The sequence below is a fragment of the Xenia sp. Carnegie-2017 genome, unplaced genomic scaffold (genome assembly GCF_021976095.1).
Source record: "Xenia sp. Carnegie-2017 unplaced genomic scaffold, XeniaSp_v1 HiC_scaffold_24, whole genome shotgun sequence".
Taxonomy (NCBI): Eukaryota; Metazoa; Cnidaria; class Anthozoa; order Malacalcyonacea; family Xeniidae; genus Xenia; species Xenia sp. Carnegie-2017.
Window position 1 is genome coordinate 9,724,472 of NW_025813487.1, and position 18,582 is coordinate 9,743,053.

General features: G+C 36.4%; 1 protein-coding gene across 1 annotated transcript; it reads right to left on the minus strand.

Annotated features, from left to right (window-relative positions):
• Positions 1-705: 705 nt before the first annotated feature.
• LOC124451611 lies at positions 706-9,135 on the minus strand. The gene is made up of 3 exons (XM_047002226.1): positions 8,976-9,135; positions 1,397-1,872; positions 706-1,329 (listed from the first exon to the last, which is right to left on the minus strand). The coding sequence occupies exons 2-3, from the start codon at positions 1,859-1,861 to the stop codon at positions 922-924; spliced, it is 873 nt and encodes a 290-aa protein (XP_046858182.1). The 5' UTR covers positions 1,862-1,872; positions 8,976-9,135; the 3' UTR covers positions 706-921.
• Positions 9,136-18,582: the final 9,447 nt, after the last annotated feature.

Sequence of the window (18,582 nt, forward strand, 5' to 3'; positions counted from 1 at the left end):
AATAGTTGCACCAAACTGTTTACAAACAGTCAAACACTTAGTAGCATGAAATTATGCAGAAACTTGACAACATTGACAGACTTACTATGAAAGGTCGTTTGTTTTCACTTTTAAAAAGCTAAATATCATAAAATAACTTAAATGTTAAAATGTTCTATTCCTTACCTTAGATTTTCTTGATTTTTGATGCATGTGTGTACTGTGTTTTTCACACAATGCTGAAGCATTCTTTTCAAACGTTACGCTGTCGGGTAGTTGTTTTTTTTCACTGGTTATGAGTTATATAGAGTTTTAGAGAACTCAGAAAGGAGTGAATATTGAAAATATTTTTTAAAGTAGAATATTTGAGCACTAAAATCCGCCAATACCGCCATGTTTTTGACAACCGGGTCCAAGAATCATTTACCCTCCAGTTATTATAAAATTAGATGGTTCTGCTACATATAAAGATAGGTCGAAAATATTGAACCAATTATATAACTGGACAGCTACTTCCACTGAAAAAATTAAAACCAATTATTCAAATAGTTCTAGTATATCCACGCACAACCCAAGGGCATTCCATGATGAAAACAATAAACATTTCTGGACTTTACCTACTGAAGATAAAATCTGGCTTCTGCAAGTACGTAAACACGCACACTCATGCGTTAATTAAGTACATAAAATTTGTACAAGTATTGACCGACAGACGACTGAACAAAATTTTTACCAAATTGATAATATTTATTAGGATGTGTGTGGAATATATTCCTACAATTCTTCTTCTTGCTCTGTTAAAAGTGAAATTATCGTAAAATACTAGCAAATACACAATAATATATGTCTATACTTGTTGAGTTTCATTTTATAGCTGTGCTTAACAAGTTTAAAAAAGAAAAATTTTGAAAGAGCTTAATTATTGTCACTTAAGTGCATTATTCATTCATCATCAGTATCATTTGTTAGCAAAAGAACCTCTCCCATTTTTACTGACTTTTCTCCTCGGTTACAGAACCAGAAATCCCATATCTTTCCATCTCTAACATTTACTTTGCAAGGCACATTACCACCTACTCTTCCGACTAACACTGCGTCACATCTCCCAGCAGCTCCTGTCATTACAGAATTGGGTGGCATAATGTCTCCGCGTTTACTTTTAACAAATGTGTAGCCAGTATTCAAAAGAACATCTCCATTTTTCTCAGTTCTCTCAAAGTGGTAGGAATATATCCACTCGCAATACTCCCCATTTCTCACGGTCACTTTGCATGGCAGTCCCAAACGTGGAAGTACACGACCAAAGTACAAGTCTTCATCTTTATTAGTTCTTCCACCATAAATGGCTTCCTTTAGAAAGAAAAAAATTATGAAAACTATCTCCGAAGCAATGGTTTTTATCGTTTATTGTACTTACATTTGTTAAAGGGTCCCCTCGTTTACAACTTTTCCACTTTGGTTTAGGATTTGACAGCTTCACAAAGATATTTTCCTTACTTCCTGTTATTGAGATACAGCCATGAGTTTTTGCGTCAACAACAAGATTTGCTTGCCACATTAGATTTCCATCATGAACAGACAAGTAAGTTGGCTTACTGATGTCTTCAATAGAAACTGGTGTAGGCTCATCATTTTTAAAAATACAAAAGCCAACTTGAATCAAATGCTCAAACGTTTTATTTTCCAAACGTTCCTCTTCATTTTTTTTGCGGTAGCCTCCTTCAACATCAACAGGCTTTGCACCTGATGCCGATGCGTTTGCTGACATCACGACAAGATTGCGTGAGTAAAATTCAAATTTTTGTAATTTGTCATTTCTTAAACGAACGTAGAGTTTCTCCACTCCTGTAGTTTTATTTGTCACGTAAATATTATGCGGCATAGCTGGTGAATCTGTCAGAAAAATTGAATAAGTCGTTATCATCGAAAGGCCATGAAATCAAATCTTTGGGTTGTATACTTTTTTAAAACATATCTCTACCTTAATAAAAACTTTTTATTTAAATACAGTATGAAGAGTCGAACACAACTCTTCATACTCACTACTGAGAATGATTTGAATCCACAAAAAATTTATTTAAATGAAAGCGAACAATTAAGTTATCTAAGAATTTCACAAACATTATTTATGCGAAAAGAAGCATTAGGAAATTTGCTCGTGCTAGTCAAATGATAATATGCGCAGTGGCGTTTATAAGGGTCACGCTGGTAGCGCTCAACTCGACCATAAATTTCTCGAAAACAAAAATTTGTGCGTTTAAAAATTCAAAATAACTTAGTTTGAATTTCAAAACAACTTTAATCCATTTACTGTGGATTTTGAGCTTATAATCCAAATCTTTTAATAACGAATTTGGTTAAACACGCAATGAACTCCATAATCACGCCATTAACGATTTTGGTTTAACAAATACTTTTAGCAGCTTAGTCGGTCTCTCAAAATTCAGCCGGCCAAACAATATATTTTATAGAAAAAATATTCCTACTCTAACTTGCTAAGGACATCTGAGCATGCTCAAACACGCAGATATGGAGCATGTTGTCACGCTCATTTTATAGAGCCCGATTTGAGCTTTCGACATTAAAGGCTGCTTTCCACTTTCGCGTTTTTCAACGCGCATACACTTACGTTTCCGTAGGTGTTCTCCAAGCGCGTCAACGCACAAGTTGAGCACAACTTAACCTTTACGCAGCAAAATTGAAAAACGTGAGCAATTATCCAATGAAAATGAATTAAAAGATCACGTGCTTAACAGTGAAGTATGCTTTTTGCCAATTGATTTACAAGTTGAAAAAATATGGGAAAATATACAAAAGTTGAAGAAAAACTTTTTCAAACAATTGAAAAATACCCAGCGCTTTGGAATACAAACGGCAATAGCTATAAGAACAAAAATATTAAGGAAAGTGCGTGTCAAATAGTGGCTGATACTGTAAATGCAGCCTGTGAATCAACGTATTCAGGTAATATTGAAATGCATATGGTGTGTTTAGTTTTTGCATAGTTTCAGCACCAAACGATATGTATTCTAAAATATTTTTTGACCCAGTAAACGACTACAAAGACAGAATTTGGAAAAACTTACGCGATTCATATGTCCGTGTGTTAAGTGGAAATGGGAAAAAAAGGGGAGCAGGTGTGGATGAAATTCCACATTATCCATACTATTTGGAACTGTCATTTTTAAAACCTTATGTTAATATTCGAACAAAGAATTTGGACAGCAATTTCCAACCAGTTTTTAAGCAAGCTCTTTCAAGTCCATGCCAAGATCCACTTGCCATTTTATCTGAACCTCCTTCTAATGATTTAACAGGTAGTGTTGAGGCGTTTTCTCAAGAAGGATCTTTCCCTTCATTTGAGATTATTGATAACGTTCAAAATGGTGCTTCAAAACAACCAAGTAAGAAAAGGACTTATGCAGCAATGACACAAAGCAACTTGATTGGGCCTTGGATGTAAAAATCATGGAATATATATATGGTGGTGAGAACTCCTGTCAAAATCAATAAGCTGTGGTAACTGTAGAAGATGCATTTAATATAAATGTTGTTGCTCAGCTACATTTTTTGGATAAAGAAGCAAAAAGTAAAGCTATTGGTAAAATTCAAATTGTTTTAAGTGATCTCTTCAATATCAACAAACAGCTAGCATAAGAAGGATGTAAAGTGAAAAACTTGAGTTATTGAAAGGCAGGGGCGGATGTAGGATTTTTCAAACATCAGTCATTAAAACGTCGGAGGCGCTTCGCACCTGGGGGAGTCTGAGGCATTCTCCCCTGAGAAATTTTGAATTTCAGAGCCTTGAAAATGCCATTTTCAACGTTTTAGAGCAATACAAAATGTTTTTTTGTGGGCATCGCTTTTGCGTAAAAACAAACATTTTGCTTACGTTTTTTTCAAAAAAAATATGTAATGAGCTTAAATGTTTGGCCAAATATTTAGGCTTATTATCATGCCTAATATATCGCTCATTAGCATGTCTAGGAACGTAAAATTTATTTTACAATAATGCTATTCAAAAATAGATATAGTCTTTAAAAATTTCTACCAAGCTGTCAGGCATAGACCCCCCCTAGAGACACCTTTCAAACCTCTATGTAATGAGTTAAGTTAGAAATTTGGTACTACAAGTGACAGTTCATAGATATAGAAAAGCTCAGACTTCAAACCATGCAAGTTTATTGTAACCCTTTACCCATCTCCACATCAGTGCCAGCAAATTCACTTTTTGAGAAAAAACTCAAATTTTTTTTCTGCCAAAGATTAAGCAAAAATTATCAGAGTGAAAATTTACAGTTAAGGACAGCTTAATGCCATAAATGTTTACTAGGCATTTCACTAGACTATTATCGTCTGTAAGTATATACAAGGTGTGCTATATAGCAATCACTAGTAGCATGGTATTTGCAAATACAAAATATAACCAGCATGTCTTTAATTATATAATTACATGAATGTTAAAAAAGGTTCATGTGTCATGCTTACTGGTTATGATAAATATCTTTTCATATGATCAAAGCTTGTTTAAATGTAAGTCTGAAATAATTTAGTTTAGAAATTATAATGATCATCAGAAAATTACCTAGTGATCATGAAAAATACTTTGCTGTTTTGCCAAATTTCAAGGTTTAGCTGCATACATAGAAAGACATTTTTACTTTATAGAAAATGCATTTCATACATCAATAGCCCTTTGGAGTTTATGGCAAACAATCTGGTATGAGCCGTAGATTAAGACACCTTTACATCTCTACATAAGGTGTTCAGTTCAGTTTCACAAACATTTCACGTAGGTGAAATACTCAGGTTTAATACCATTTCCGTCAAATTTTCAAAATAAAAAGCTTCATGGATCAGTAGACTCAAAATCATAGGTTATAGTAAACAGCTTCTCATGTAATCAACGTTAGTTTTCTCAAATCTTAAACAATATGTAGTATAACTGTCCAATGATTGAATGATCAATGATCATACACTGAAAAGCCCCAAACATTTGCTTATGATAAAGTAAATAATAGTATGGCGCCTTCTGGCTACAGATTTTTTGTCCATTAAAATGAATTTGCAGGAATGTAGGACTTCGCTGCCATATAACGGCCACGATTCCCCAAGCACTAAAGAAATCATAGTTAAAAGTCCGTCGGCAACAACAATTTTAGAAGCATCAATCTGCTTACCATACGCCATATTGACATAAATCGCATCACACACTCGCATAAATTGACTTTGATATATTACATTCATGCATACACTTCACTTGTCCTTTACTTACGATTTTGGATGTAAATTTAGGCTGATAAAACTTAAAACAATGTTGGCTTGCTTTTGAACATCAATGACTGAAATGTCGCTCGCGAGATCGTCTTTGCCAAGCTATTACAATTCATCCATAAATTTTTCGCCCTCTTGAAAAAATTCACAGTTTGGACAGCGGTATTCATATCAATATATGAATTTGTAAAAGATTCCCATAAATCCCATCTGATTGTAGTTTAGTTTCTATCATGCTTATAAAAATTACTATGAAACGATCAAACATTCAATTCAGACAGTGGGCTTGACTATGTTAGTTCAGTTGGCTATCAGTCTAAATCCGTCAAACCGATCAAAATAAAAAAAAACTTCAAATAAACCAATTGTAAGATATCAATTGGACTCCCTTATACGTCCTGCCACCCCTCATATCAGTCGAGACCATTCCAGACTGTCCACTGATCTGTCCATTGACCAATAAAATAAGCGTTTTTGGCGTTCATAGACTCCTTTATCCGTCGAACCAGTCAAGCCACCCCGCTTATCAATCGGTTATTCCAGGTGAATTAAAATTCAACTGATCTGGTTACCAACGAGATATTTATTGGATTAGTCATTAGTTTTCAATAACAAATAAAGCTGGATTTTTATCACGAAGTAAATGCGACAATAAATTAAGAATAGTTAATGAGTATTTTACTAATATGAATAGGTAATTTTTGAATTTCAAACATCAGTTGCGCGACGTATTTGACATACTCTAGATCCGCCCCTGATTTTATGCACATGTCATATAATGACCAGTAGTAGATGCTTAAGGTGATAAGACCATAAGTAACTGACTTAAAATTAGATACCGGCATTCAAAAGTTGTATATACTATAGTTTCTACAAGACAATATATACTAAGATAAAAAAACGTCATTTTATGGGAGATGACGTTCAAAACTGGGATTATTAAAAAAATTATTCTCTTTATCGCATAACTTTAAGAATGACCGGCATTTTATTTGATTTTAAAATTGTTGTCTGAGTATGAATCAGCACAGTTAGAATCACTAAGGCTGGAGCCCTTATGGGATAAAAGGAATGGGGTGATATAAGCCCCAATCTTTCCAATAATTCGTCCAGTCAGGCAAGTTACATGAATTTGTCGGGCAATGTTTTAAAAATAAGATAAAAATTCAATCTGATTTACAGCAAAGACAGAGACATAAGGCAATAATACAAAGGAGCTATGTCCGTCGCTAATTTTAAAAAATACACCAGGTAGGATTTTGTACTTATAAATATCATAACTCATTACAACCATTGAAAATTTTGACTTAAAGTACTACGAGATATTTGGAAATTGGTTGAGGTGTCAAATTCATATGAGGAATTTCTATTTTATTGAGGGAAGCAGTTGTTTTTTAAGGTCAACAAAGCTGCAAACAGTTTAAATAATCGTTTGCAAAAATTAAATTCTTTTATGAGGAATGTTTGTATAATTTTATTCACATCATTGGCCATGTCAATTAATCCGCGTTGTTATATCTTTTTAAAATTCATTTATACTACGCCAAGTTTACACGACATTAACTAATATGAGCTCAACCTAGATTCAAATTAACCTGGATTATATTCTTGCTTGTACTTAACACCAAACTTAACATGGGTTCAACTCAATCATTATCAAGAAGAAGAATTAAGCAAGCCTGAGTCAGTAGTCATAGATGGGTTAATTTGCATTTGGGCTGAAACAAGATTTGTTTATGTCGTTTCAACTAGGGTCCATTTTGCAAAAACGTGTAGTTAATTATATTTTCTTTTAATGAATGATGAACTTATCTATGCATTGCTGAATAATATTCTTAATTGGAATTAATGGACTGTAAAAAGTACAAACGCTATGTAGGAAATTCAATATTAACTTTACCGCCAAATAAATACTGTTGCAAAAACATATAAGTAAATTTAGAATAAAGCTTTGGTGAAACGAGCGCAACATGTCTAGCCAACAATGTCCAGCTTTGTCGGCCGATGTTGCGATTTTGTACTCATGAACTGGTCAACGACATTCAGGGTAAAATGGAGAAACAAAAAAGCGGAAGAGGACTAACGGAAACGGAATGGTGGAAACGGAATAGCGGAAGCGGAATAGGGGTAGAACGCAGAATAGAGGGTAAAACGCGGACGAAATAAAAATGCTCATAAAAACCTGTATATAGTAAAGTAATTATGTAAAGTACTTGCCACAGTAAACATATGGATTGTTCAGTTTCAGACAGAGAGCACATGTGAAATTTAAAATGAAAATTTTGCTATTTATAATAATTAAATCCGTGCATATTTGGAAATTGCAATTGACTCGCGAATCATCGGTCATAGTCTTTACAAAACCATGAAAATATGTCAAGAAAATAGTCATAACAAAACAGCTCAAGATATTAGACAAATGCAAGCTTTGAAGGCGATCACCAATATCGATTATATCTCATTCGTGTATACGGAACGAAAAACTTTAACCTAGTACGTGCAGTTCACTTGTATTTAACAAGTTGAGTGCATTTACCGTAGTTTATTTTGTTCTTGGTTCATTTTCCTCATGGTACGATTTGAAGAGTTTAATGAAAGGCTAAAAGCAAATGAACATATTTCGCTTTCCAGTCTTCCACGATTTACAAATATTTTTGCGCGAATTTACATAATCTCAAATGACAGCAAATGCTCTAACAAATGACAGCAAATGCTTTAACAAATGACAGCAAATGCTCTAATAAATGACACAAAATGCTCTAACTAATGACAGCAAACGGTCTATCGCTGCAAATATATCAGCTTGAAATACAATAATTTATTTTCAATAGATATTTGCAATGTGTTAAGTATTTTCCTTTAAAAAATTAAACATTATTTGCAAGACACAAAATACTTGGAATGTATATTCTTTTAAAGAAATTACTGGAAAAAAAAACAACAAACATCACTGCCGGTTTGCTCAAATTTCAGTAAAACAAGTATCATATATTATTTTAACCAATACTTTAATGCTGAGGCTTGAAAGCTTTTCAGAAATCAATATGTGCTAATATTATACTATATCTATTTCAACCATCTCATGAAATGAAATAAGAAGAAATAAGCCAAGAGTCAGCCGTTGCTCGTTGTTTACTGTAACGTTGCTTACATGTTTATGCTTTTGCAATATACATTTGACTTTATAGTGACTGTATAGTCTTGCATTCAGGGGGAATAAAACTAAAGACTACGAACCACAGAAAACCGTTTTAAGTTGCTTTAAGTGCTGGTCATTTGATATACATACATGTTTTATACCATAATGATACTTTACGGATATACACAACTAGATTTTGCGAAACCATCAAAAACGATGATTTTAATGTCGAATGATGACAAAAGAAAATTCCAAGTAAGACAAAATTTGTCAAATTTAATTACATGTACACGTAACGTCCGTTTCACTCATATTCATTCACATCCAATGCATGAAACTCAACTGTAATTAATCGTTTTTTTTGCTTATTTTATTGTTTAAAAACGTGTATGTTCAAGCTCAAGTTCATCACGAATGTTTAAAACAAACTACAAATTCTTACTTGACCCAAGTTTTAGCTTTATCGATCAATATTTTGGTCAATTTTAAATAACAAACACTCTTTGTTCTACTTAGATACGTACATACGCGTAAACAGAAACTAATTTGAGCCATCATCTAATGATGGAGACTTTTATCTTACCGTTTTATTAAATGGAAGAAAAAAATTCTTGATATCGTGATGATATATCTTTACAACAATGTTTCCCAAACTTTCAATAAAGCTGACAAGAATGATAAAGTCAAGATTGCACAATGCGTTATTTAAGTATTCCGTTGACTGAATAGTTGCGATGATGTTGTAGCTGCTAAACAATTTGATTGGTTGAATAGATAATAATTTTTTTTAAATATGAATAATATTTTTTAAGAACGATTGGTTAAACAATTTGCCTTGATTTAAAAAATTCGATCAAAACATCCAGCTGGGTATGTTGTTTGGAAAACTTGACGAAAAATCGATGGGAAAGCTTTTGGAAGAAAAATTTTTATTTGTATAACTGTTATTTAAAATAAGAATTAAGCAAAATTAGAAAGATTCATATTGTAAAACGAAAAATGAGTGCCGAATTAATCAAGAACTGCTCAGCGTGATATGTAGTTTCAGCTGGAGTTTGTTTAATGTTTTGCTCAACTTTCCTAACTGTTGTAAAACTTTAGCTTTCTGTCGACCATTTTCACAATCAATTTGTCTTTAAGTTAAGATATGTTTCTCACAATTAATGCACGAGCGACAAACTGTAAAAGATCTTAGTGTTAGAATGGCAAGAATTTTTCTGATTCAATCTCGAGAGACATTATACAATTTGTTATTGTTTTACCATTGACTTGGTTATCTTTGAAGTTCCGCGGCTGTATTTAGCATAACTGCGTGAGTTTACTAGCTGTTTTTAGATACAGCCCTTCGAAACCTATGACTTTACGCTGTACCTGAAAGCCCAGCATTGCTGGCCTTATGTGAATAAAACCCTTAAAATCATAACGATCGTTTTGACTTGCAGATCACCTATGTCATCTGTACCTTGTTTATATTCTTATTTCAGTCACGTTTCAATCACCATCATATTCGTCAGTTCAATGACAAATTTTTTCTCACGATCTACAAGGTTTAAGAATGCTCGTGATATGCCATATCCAAGTCAACTAACTTAATCTCATACTTCTGTGCCCTCGACAAATCTAAAAGACAAACTTTTTGCACAAGAGAGAAAAAACATCGTATCTAATCATGTCATAAAGAATGATTTTAAAATGTCTTTATTCCCCCAACTTTATCTTCCACATCTATGCAGACTGCCTTACTTCGCTTTCATTGGAATCAATATCTACTGCTTCATTTCAAAGTCAATCGTCTCCAGAAATTTTTAAAGTTATTAACCTTTAAAAAATGAACATGAGCACTCTTAGTCAGATATCATAACCAAATTTAACGCACATAGACGTATGATTCGGGGGAGGGAGGAGGTATTGTCTTAGAAAGCTTTTGGCCTCTTTCAAAAAATTATAAAGGGAGCTTAGCCCTACCAAAATATAGGCTAACATTGACAAAGTACAATTCAGCTTCTTCCGCGTAACCTTTCCCTAACTTGGACTATCGTGGCGCCAGGGGCGGATCTAGAGTATGTCAAATCCGTCGCGCGACTGATGTTTGAAATTCAAAAATTACTTATTCATATTAATTAAATTAAAAATCATTAATTACTCTTACTTTATTATCGCATTTACTTCGTGATAAAAATCCAGCTTTATTTATTATGAAAAACTAATAAATGTTGTTAGATAAGGTCGTTATTGTTTGTAGCTGTTGGTTATAGCGCTGTGCTATCATTCTTTTTGTTTAATAACATTCCAACTATTTAACCCTGTGAATATCTCGTTGGTAACCAGAGCAGTTGAATTTTAATTGACCTGGAATAACCGAGTGATAAGCGGGGTGGCTTTACTGGTTCGACGGATAAAGGAGTCTATGAACGCCAAAAACGCTTATTTTATTGGTCAATTGCCAGATCAGTGGACAGTCCGGAATGGTCTCGACTGATAAGAGGGGTGGCCGGACGTATAAGGGAGTCCAATTGCTATCTTACAATTGGTTCATTTGAATTTTTGTTTTATTGTGATTGGTTTGACGGATTTCGACTGATAGCCAACTGAACTAACATAGTTGTAGTGTTGCAGACACGCCCCTTAAAAGTGACAATGACAGGTATATATTTAGGAATGAAAAATGTTGTTGACGAACAGATATTAGAGAGCACAATAGATAGATACTAAAGGAAGAAGATAAATTCTAAACATTACATTGGCGACGAGGAATAAAATACCAACGCAAACATGGCAACATTTTTATCTCCCATGCCACATTTCAATCCGGATGAAGATATCGGAGGAAACATTGCAAATAGATGGCGCACGTGGTTGGCAGATTTTAAAACATTTTTAACAGCCAGTAATATAACAAATAGAACTCGGCAACGGGCTTTACTTCTTTATCAAGCAGGACCCCGAATTCGAGAGATATTTCGACAATTTCCAGACCCGGGAGAAGATGATGATTTTGCTAAAGCGGAAATACTTCTTACGGAGTATTTTGAACCACAGAAAAATCGGTTATATGAAGTTTACAAATTTCGACAAGCAAAGCAAGTAGAGTCCGAAACAATCGACCAATTTCATACAAGACTGCGCTCATTATCTAAAAACTGTGAATTTGCTGATGTAGATTTTGAGATAATGGTTCAAATTGTTATTGGTGGACGATCCAGTCGTGTACGAAAACAAGCATTAAGAGATCCTAAATATACCTTAAAAGATCTGTTGCTTGAAGCAAGGCGTGAAGAAACAAGTAAAGTACAAGCGGCGGACATCGAAGAGCATTTGGACAGCCACGTTCTACATACACTAAAAAAACCTACAAATAAAAACTCCCAAGCCGGTAAACCACAGAAGATATGCTTTTACTGTGGAGGTAACTACCCCCATTTAGACAAACCGTGCCCAGCGAAGAACAAAACATGCGCCAAATGCGGGAAGTTAAATCATTTTGCAAGCCAATGTCGCAGCCGAAACTTGCAGAAAATCAAAACACCCGCTAAACTACGCCAAGACATACGACCGGTAAAGGCTGATGAGGAGAAAGATAGCAGCAGCGACAATAATTCGGAATACTGTTATGCGGTTTGTAACAACAACAAGCCTAAACGTCCTGAAACGTCAATATCGCTCAACGGACTATATGTCAGAATGACAATTGACACTGGCTCAAGCATAAATATAATCGACAAGAAGACTTTCCGGAACTTTCGAAATACTGAGCTTGAACCCACATCCGTGAAAGCATACCCGTTTAACTCAAAAATGCCAGTCAAGATGGAAAGGAAGTTTCGTGTTCTTGCGGAGTCAAAACACAAGTTCACAGTTGCTACTATATATGTGACATCAGACGATGGCGGCTGTTTACTCAGCTCGGAAACAGCGCAAGAACTTGGACTTGTAAGCATAAACTTGAACAAAATTAACACATCGCCAGAAAACTCAACACTTACAACAAAGGATACAAAGCTCCATCACATTTTGGACAAACATGCACCTGTCTTTGACGGACTTGGGAAGTTAAAAAATAAACAAATTAGACTAGCAATTGATGACTCCGTGCTCCCGGTTGCACAACCACAGCGAAGAACACCGTTCCACCTAAGCCTGAAAGTGGAAAGTGAAATACACAGATTAGAGAACGATGACATCATAGAGAAAATACCTGAAGGCATGCCCACTGACTGGGTCTCTCCGGTGGTGATTGTTCCCAAGCGTGATGGTAACATTCGATTGTGTGTTGATATGCGGATAGCAAATACGGCTATCAAACGAACCAGACATCCAATACCAACTGTGGAAGCTGTATCCATGGAACTCAATGGAGCACGTATATTTTCAAAGCTTGATCTTGCTCAAGCATACCACCAACTAGAGCTATGTCCAGCATCCCGCAGCATCACAACATTCTCAACTCATTGCGGTCTCTATCGTTATAAGCGATTAAACTATGGAACTAATGCCGCAGCTGAATTATTTCAACGTAATCTGCAGGAAACATTGTTAGGAATCAAAAGGGGTCAAGAACATTGCTGACGACATAATCGTATTTGGAAGTAATAGAGCAGACCATGACCGTGCACTGGATGAAGTTCTTACCCGATTACAAGATCACAATCTCACACTTAATCGCCAAAAGTGCAAGTTCCTGAAGAAGAACCTTGAGTTTTTTGGGTTATTATTCTCAGAACATGGGGTCTGTCCAGACCCAAAAAAGGTAGAAGCTTTTGTTAAAACTACAATACCCACAACGGTCAGCGAAGTGAGAAGCTTACTGGGGATGGCAAATTACAGCTCTAAGTTTATCCAAAATTATGCTACCATTACAGAACCCCTTCGAAAACTAACACGTAAGTGTGCGCGCTTTGCATGGACGTGGGAACACCAAGCAGCTTATGACAAGTTAAAAAATGCACTAACCAACAGTCCAGTTATGAGTCATTTTGATACATCAAAAGAAACGTCGGTATTAGTGGATGCAAGCCCAGTTGGCTTATCAGCCATATTAACACAAACAGATCCTAAAACAAACGCCGATAACGTGATCTGCTATGCTAGTCGGGCTCTTTCGTCAGTAGAACAACGATATTCGCAAACTGAAAAGGAGGCCCTTGCTATCGTGTGGGGTATCGAACACTTTCACATATACCTATTTGGGGCATCGTTCACCCTGATCACTGATCACAAACCATTACAACTTATCTATAATAATCCTCGGTCCAGACCTCCCGCCAGGATTGAGCGATGGTTATTGAGACTTCAACAATACAATTTTCAAGTCATTTGCAGACCAGGTGACACGAACCCTGCAGACTTCTTATCAAGACACCCACAATTACAGACTCCCAAACGCAACATCGCCGAAGAATACATCACGTTTGTCACGACAAATGCAGCTCAAAATGCCATATCAATTGAAGTCATCAAAGAACATACGACCAAAGACATAAGTCTTCAGGTGGTAAGAACAGCGGTCGAGTCGGGTGATTGGAGCAATCAGTCTGTGAAACCATTTCTTAGCATCAAAGATGAAATATCTGTGGACAACACGAATGGCATACTCCTACGAGGAACGCGGATTATCATTCCAACAACCCTAAAAACAAGCGTTGTGAAGCTGGCCCACGAAGGCCACCAAGGAATAGCCAAAACTAAAGCTTTGTTACGCCAATACGCCTGGTTCCCTAATATGGACAAGGCCGTCAAGGATGAAATTGAAGCCTGTCTACCATGTCAAGTAAATGGATCAACCAGCCCACCAGAACCATTAGCAAGTCCAGAAATGCCAGAGGGCCCTTGGCAAACCATCCATGCTGACTTCTATGGTCCGCTCCCTACTGGACAATATATCATCGTGCTGATCGATAAGTATTCGCGATACCCAGAAGCCGAAATAATCTCAAGTACCTCCGCCAAAGCACTGATCCCTAAAATAGATGCTATTTTTGCACGGCATGGAATCCCATTAAAGTTCAAATCTGACAACGGTCCACCGTTCAACAGTAAAGAATTCTCCAAATATCTACATAAACTTGGGGTGAAGCACGAGACATCAATCCCGGAGTGGCCGCAAGGAAACTCAGAGGCCGAGGCATTCATGAAGCCTTTAGCTAAAGCGATCAAAACAGCCCGTGCGGAACATCGCAACTGGACACAAGAACTTTCAAGATTCTTACTCAGCTATCGCACTACGCCTCATTGTTCAACCAATGTCCCAACAGCTCAACTACTCTTTAACCGACCATTGAGAGGTATCCTACCAATGCCAAACCCCAAGGACAAAGTGCTAAATAGACATAAAGAAGCGCAGTCGAATGATTTGAAGCGAAATCGAAAGGAAGAGAATTGGCAAACAAAAGAAGAAGAACTAAAGAATCCGATATCAGGGTGGGAGACAAAGTCCTCTTAAAATAAAGGAAGAAAGATAAATTCACAACAAAATTTGAGCAAACACCATACACAGTGATTTATCGTAGAGGAGCTAAAGTAGTCGCTGAGAACCATAACCATCAAATAACCAGAAACAGATCGTTCTTTAAAAAGATAAGAGACAAGTCGAGAGAATCAACTGATGAAGATGAATACAACATCAACGAACAGCCGTACAGACACAACCAATGCGTACCAGAATGTGAAGAACCAGAACACATCATAGAACCAGAGCCAGAAGAGCCAGCTCCAAGGAGATCAACCCGACAAAAAAAAATAACAGAACAATATGGGAACTCAATAAACCCTGACTTTGTTATCCGTTAAGTTGAGGAGGGATTTAGTGTTGTAGACACGCCCCTTAAAAGTGACAATGACAGGTATATATATATAGAAATGAAAAATATTGTTGACGAATAGATATTAGAGAGCACAATAGATAGATACTAAAGGAAGAAGATAAATTCTAAACATTACAATAGTCAAGCTCACTGTCTGAATTGAATGTTTGATCGTTTCATAGTAATTTTTATAAGCATGATAGAAGCTAAACTACAATCAGACGAAATTTATGGAAATCTTTTACAAATTCATATATTGACATGAATGCTGCTGTCCAAACAGTGAATTTTTTCAAGAGGGCGAAAAATTTATGGATGAATTGTAAATGCTTGGAAAAGACGATCTCGCGAGCGACATTTCAGTCATTGATGTTAAAAAGCAAGCCAACATTGTTTCGAGTTTTATCAGCAGAAATTTACATCCAAAATCGTAACTAAAGGACAAGTGAAGTGTATGCATGAATGTAATATATCAAAGTCAATTTATGAATGTTTTATGCAGTGCGGTGTTTGAAATTAATTGAAGATATGATCTTCGCATTTTGCTGGAAAATTTAAGCAATCGTCCCAGGATTAGACGATTGCTTAAATTGTCCAGCAAAGTGCGAAGATCATATCTTCAATTAAAGTCAATTTATGCGAGTGTGTGATGCGATTTATGTCGATATGGCGTATGGTAAGCAGATAGATGCTTCTAAAATTGTTGTTGCCGACGGACTTTTAGCTATGATTTCTTTAGTGCTTGGGGAATCGTGGCTGTTATAAGGGCAGCGAAAAGGTACGTCTGAGACTATCTCGCGTATCTTACGACCGTACAACATACGTGTCGCACATAAACTAATCACAACGTTACGACAAGTACTAACGAACATAAAGGACAAAGAACAACCCATCGAACGACAAAGTGCAGCTTACAAAATAAACTGCTGTGACTGCCACGCCTCCTATATCGGGGAAACTGGCAGGAACTTAAACATAAGACTTACTGAGCACAAACGAGCTACTAAGAAACAAGACAAAATTAATCACATTGCCGAACATCACCGAATCACAAAGCACAACATTGACTGGGACTCGGAAATATGCATCACTTACAGTACTGACTATAGACAACGGCTTACATTAGAAAGTTGGTATACCAACTTGGAACAAACCCCCCTGAACAGATCACAGCAATTACCTGCACCTTACAAACGACTTATTCACAATACAAACAAACGATCAACTAAAAACACTACACTTCAAACCAATTCACAATGACAATACACAATTGACACCCACACATTACAACTAAATACGTCACACCTAAATCACACATCACAACTAAAAATAAAATATTTCACTTCACACTAATCCACAATGACAATACACATTTCCTGTACACACAATACAATGACGTAAGAACCAGATAACAAATACGGCTAACCTGACGTTTACTCCTCATTTGACTCTGAAGATGACTACCGCTAAGGTTGTCGAAACGTCAGTCAACAACAACAAAAACAGTCCTTCTCAGGACTTTATTAACCTGGACGATCATCATTTACAAACATACAACGATACTCCCGGGTTCAAACCATTTACTTTACAGAACACTAATGTTGATAGTAATTGTCCATCGACCAATGATGAAAACGACGACAGCAAAAAACGATTTGAATACCTATGCCAGCTAGTGCAAAATCGCATTATTGACGGAGAGCAATCACTATCGATTAAAATTCTAACTGATTTATATGGGCTCGATGAAGAAGACTGTGGAATGATGGGGCAAAGTAAAGCAAATGCTTATGAAACATTTTGAAGGCGAACTTCTGTTTGTTACCGTTGCCACTAACGAGGCTCAAGTTGTTCTTAGCAAGAATGTTCTAACCAAGACAAAGAAGGTTAGTGTTTTGAAGCAGAATAAGGATTTTGTTTTGAAAGAAGCCGCGAAAGTTATCAAAAATGATATCGACTTGCTAATTCAGACTGCTCCAGAGTTACCATGGCCACCCACTGTAGAGTCGCTGCAGTCGGAAGACAGACAACCTCCAGAAAGCTTGCGAATGTTTTTTACAACTTTAATACATTCAACAAACCACAGTCCTAGTGAGGAAGTCATCCGATACGTTGACTCGTTTTCTCAGGACATTCGTTGCGCTGTGTCCAAAAGAAAGTTTCTTACCCGAAAGCACATATTACTTGGAAATGGATTGCACAGCATCACTGGCTTGAAGAAGCCTATTACCATCTTAGCCAGGCTAGGCCATTCTTGTAACTATAACAAAGTCAAAGAAATTCAAACAGAACAAGCAGAACTTGTTCAAGGAATGAGATCTCTGCAACACCCCTTGCCACTGCTTCCAGCAGACTCTACTATCAAGGTTAATACCTTCTTCTGGTGGGATAACTTTGACTGCAGCAAAGAAACAATCGAAGGTAGAGTACACACTTGTCATGGAGTTGCTTTTCAAGAAGAGTCTGAAAAAGCATAGAAAGAAATCTAGTATCCCAAATACCAAAATCAAAGAAAAGGACTATTTCTGTAGTTCCGGTTGATTTGCCAAGAAGAAAAGTAATACCGCACGAAGAGCCAGCGTCCTTTCATGGGCTCTCCACCTACGAGTACGACGATACGGATGCTTGGCTAATACTGTTGTGTTGGGACCTTCTAAGTCAAGCATACAGTGCTACTAGTCAATCCATTTCAAGATTGGTTGGTTGGATTAGTCTAATATTTGGAAGAATTAACTCTAAACGAACAAGGATAACTTTCTTACCTCCAATTCACAATCCAATAACCGAGTACAGCACAGTACTAGAATGCATTGTTCAGCCGCAGAATTTAGCAAAGGCATCGAATATGATTTACACACATATAACTGTAGATGCTGGTGCTGCAGCGAAGCTCTACCACATACTATGGAACAACCCAAAGGAATTCGATAAAGTCTTGATACATTTAGGTGACTTTCACGGGATAATGAAATTTTTCTCTGTCATTGGAGAAATAGTGCAAGATGCTGGTTTCGAAGAAGTTGTGTACCAAACAGGTATCTGTACCTCCGGAGGAATCAAAGGTGTTTTGTCTGGGAAACATTACAATCGGAGTTGGAAGATTCACGAATGTTTTGCGGAGGCAATTGAGAGACTGTTTTGCGAAGCTCTAGTCACTAATTGTCCAGATGAATTGGAAACAATGACTAAGGAGATCTTAACAGATGTGGATTGCAAAGATATTATTTCGCAAAGACCATTCAGAGCGTACGAAGAAGAATACATGAAGAAAAAGATGGAATGTCTTCAGGGCCACCACGGGAAACCTGCACAGTTCTGGATGAGCTACTTGTATCTAATCGAAAGGCTACATGAACTGCACTTCTCAGTTAACACGAATGACTTTCAACT

Bases quoted from the DNA above. Each gene is read 5' to 3' on its own strand.
- LOC124451611 (XM_047002226.1), bottom strand. From the start codon at position 1,861: ATGCCGCATAATATTTACGTGACAAATAAAACTACAGGAGTGGAGAAA. The intron at 1,330-1,396 runs GTAAGTACAATA...TTCTTTCTAAAG, and splicing joins GAGGGGACCCTTTAACAAAT to GAAGCCATTTATGGTGGAAG.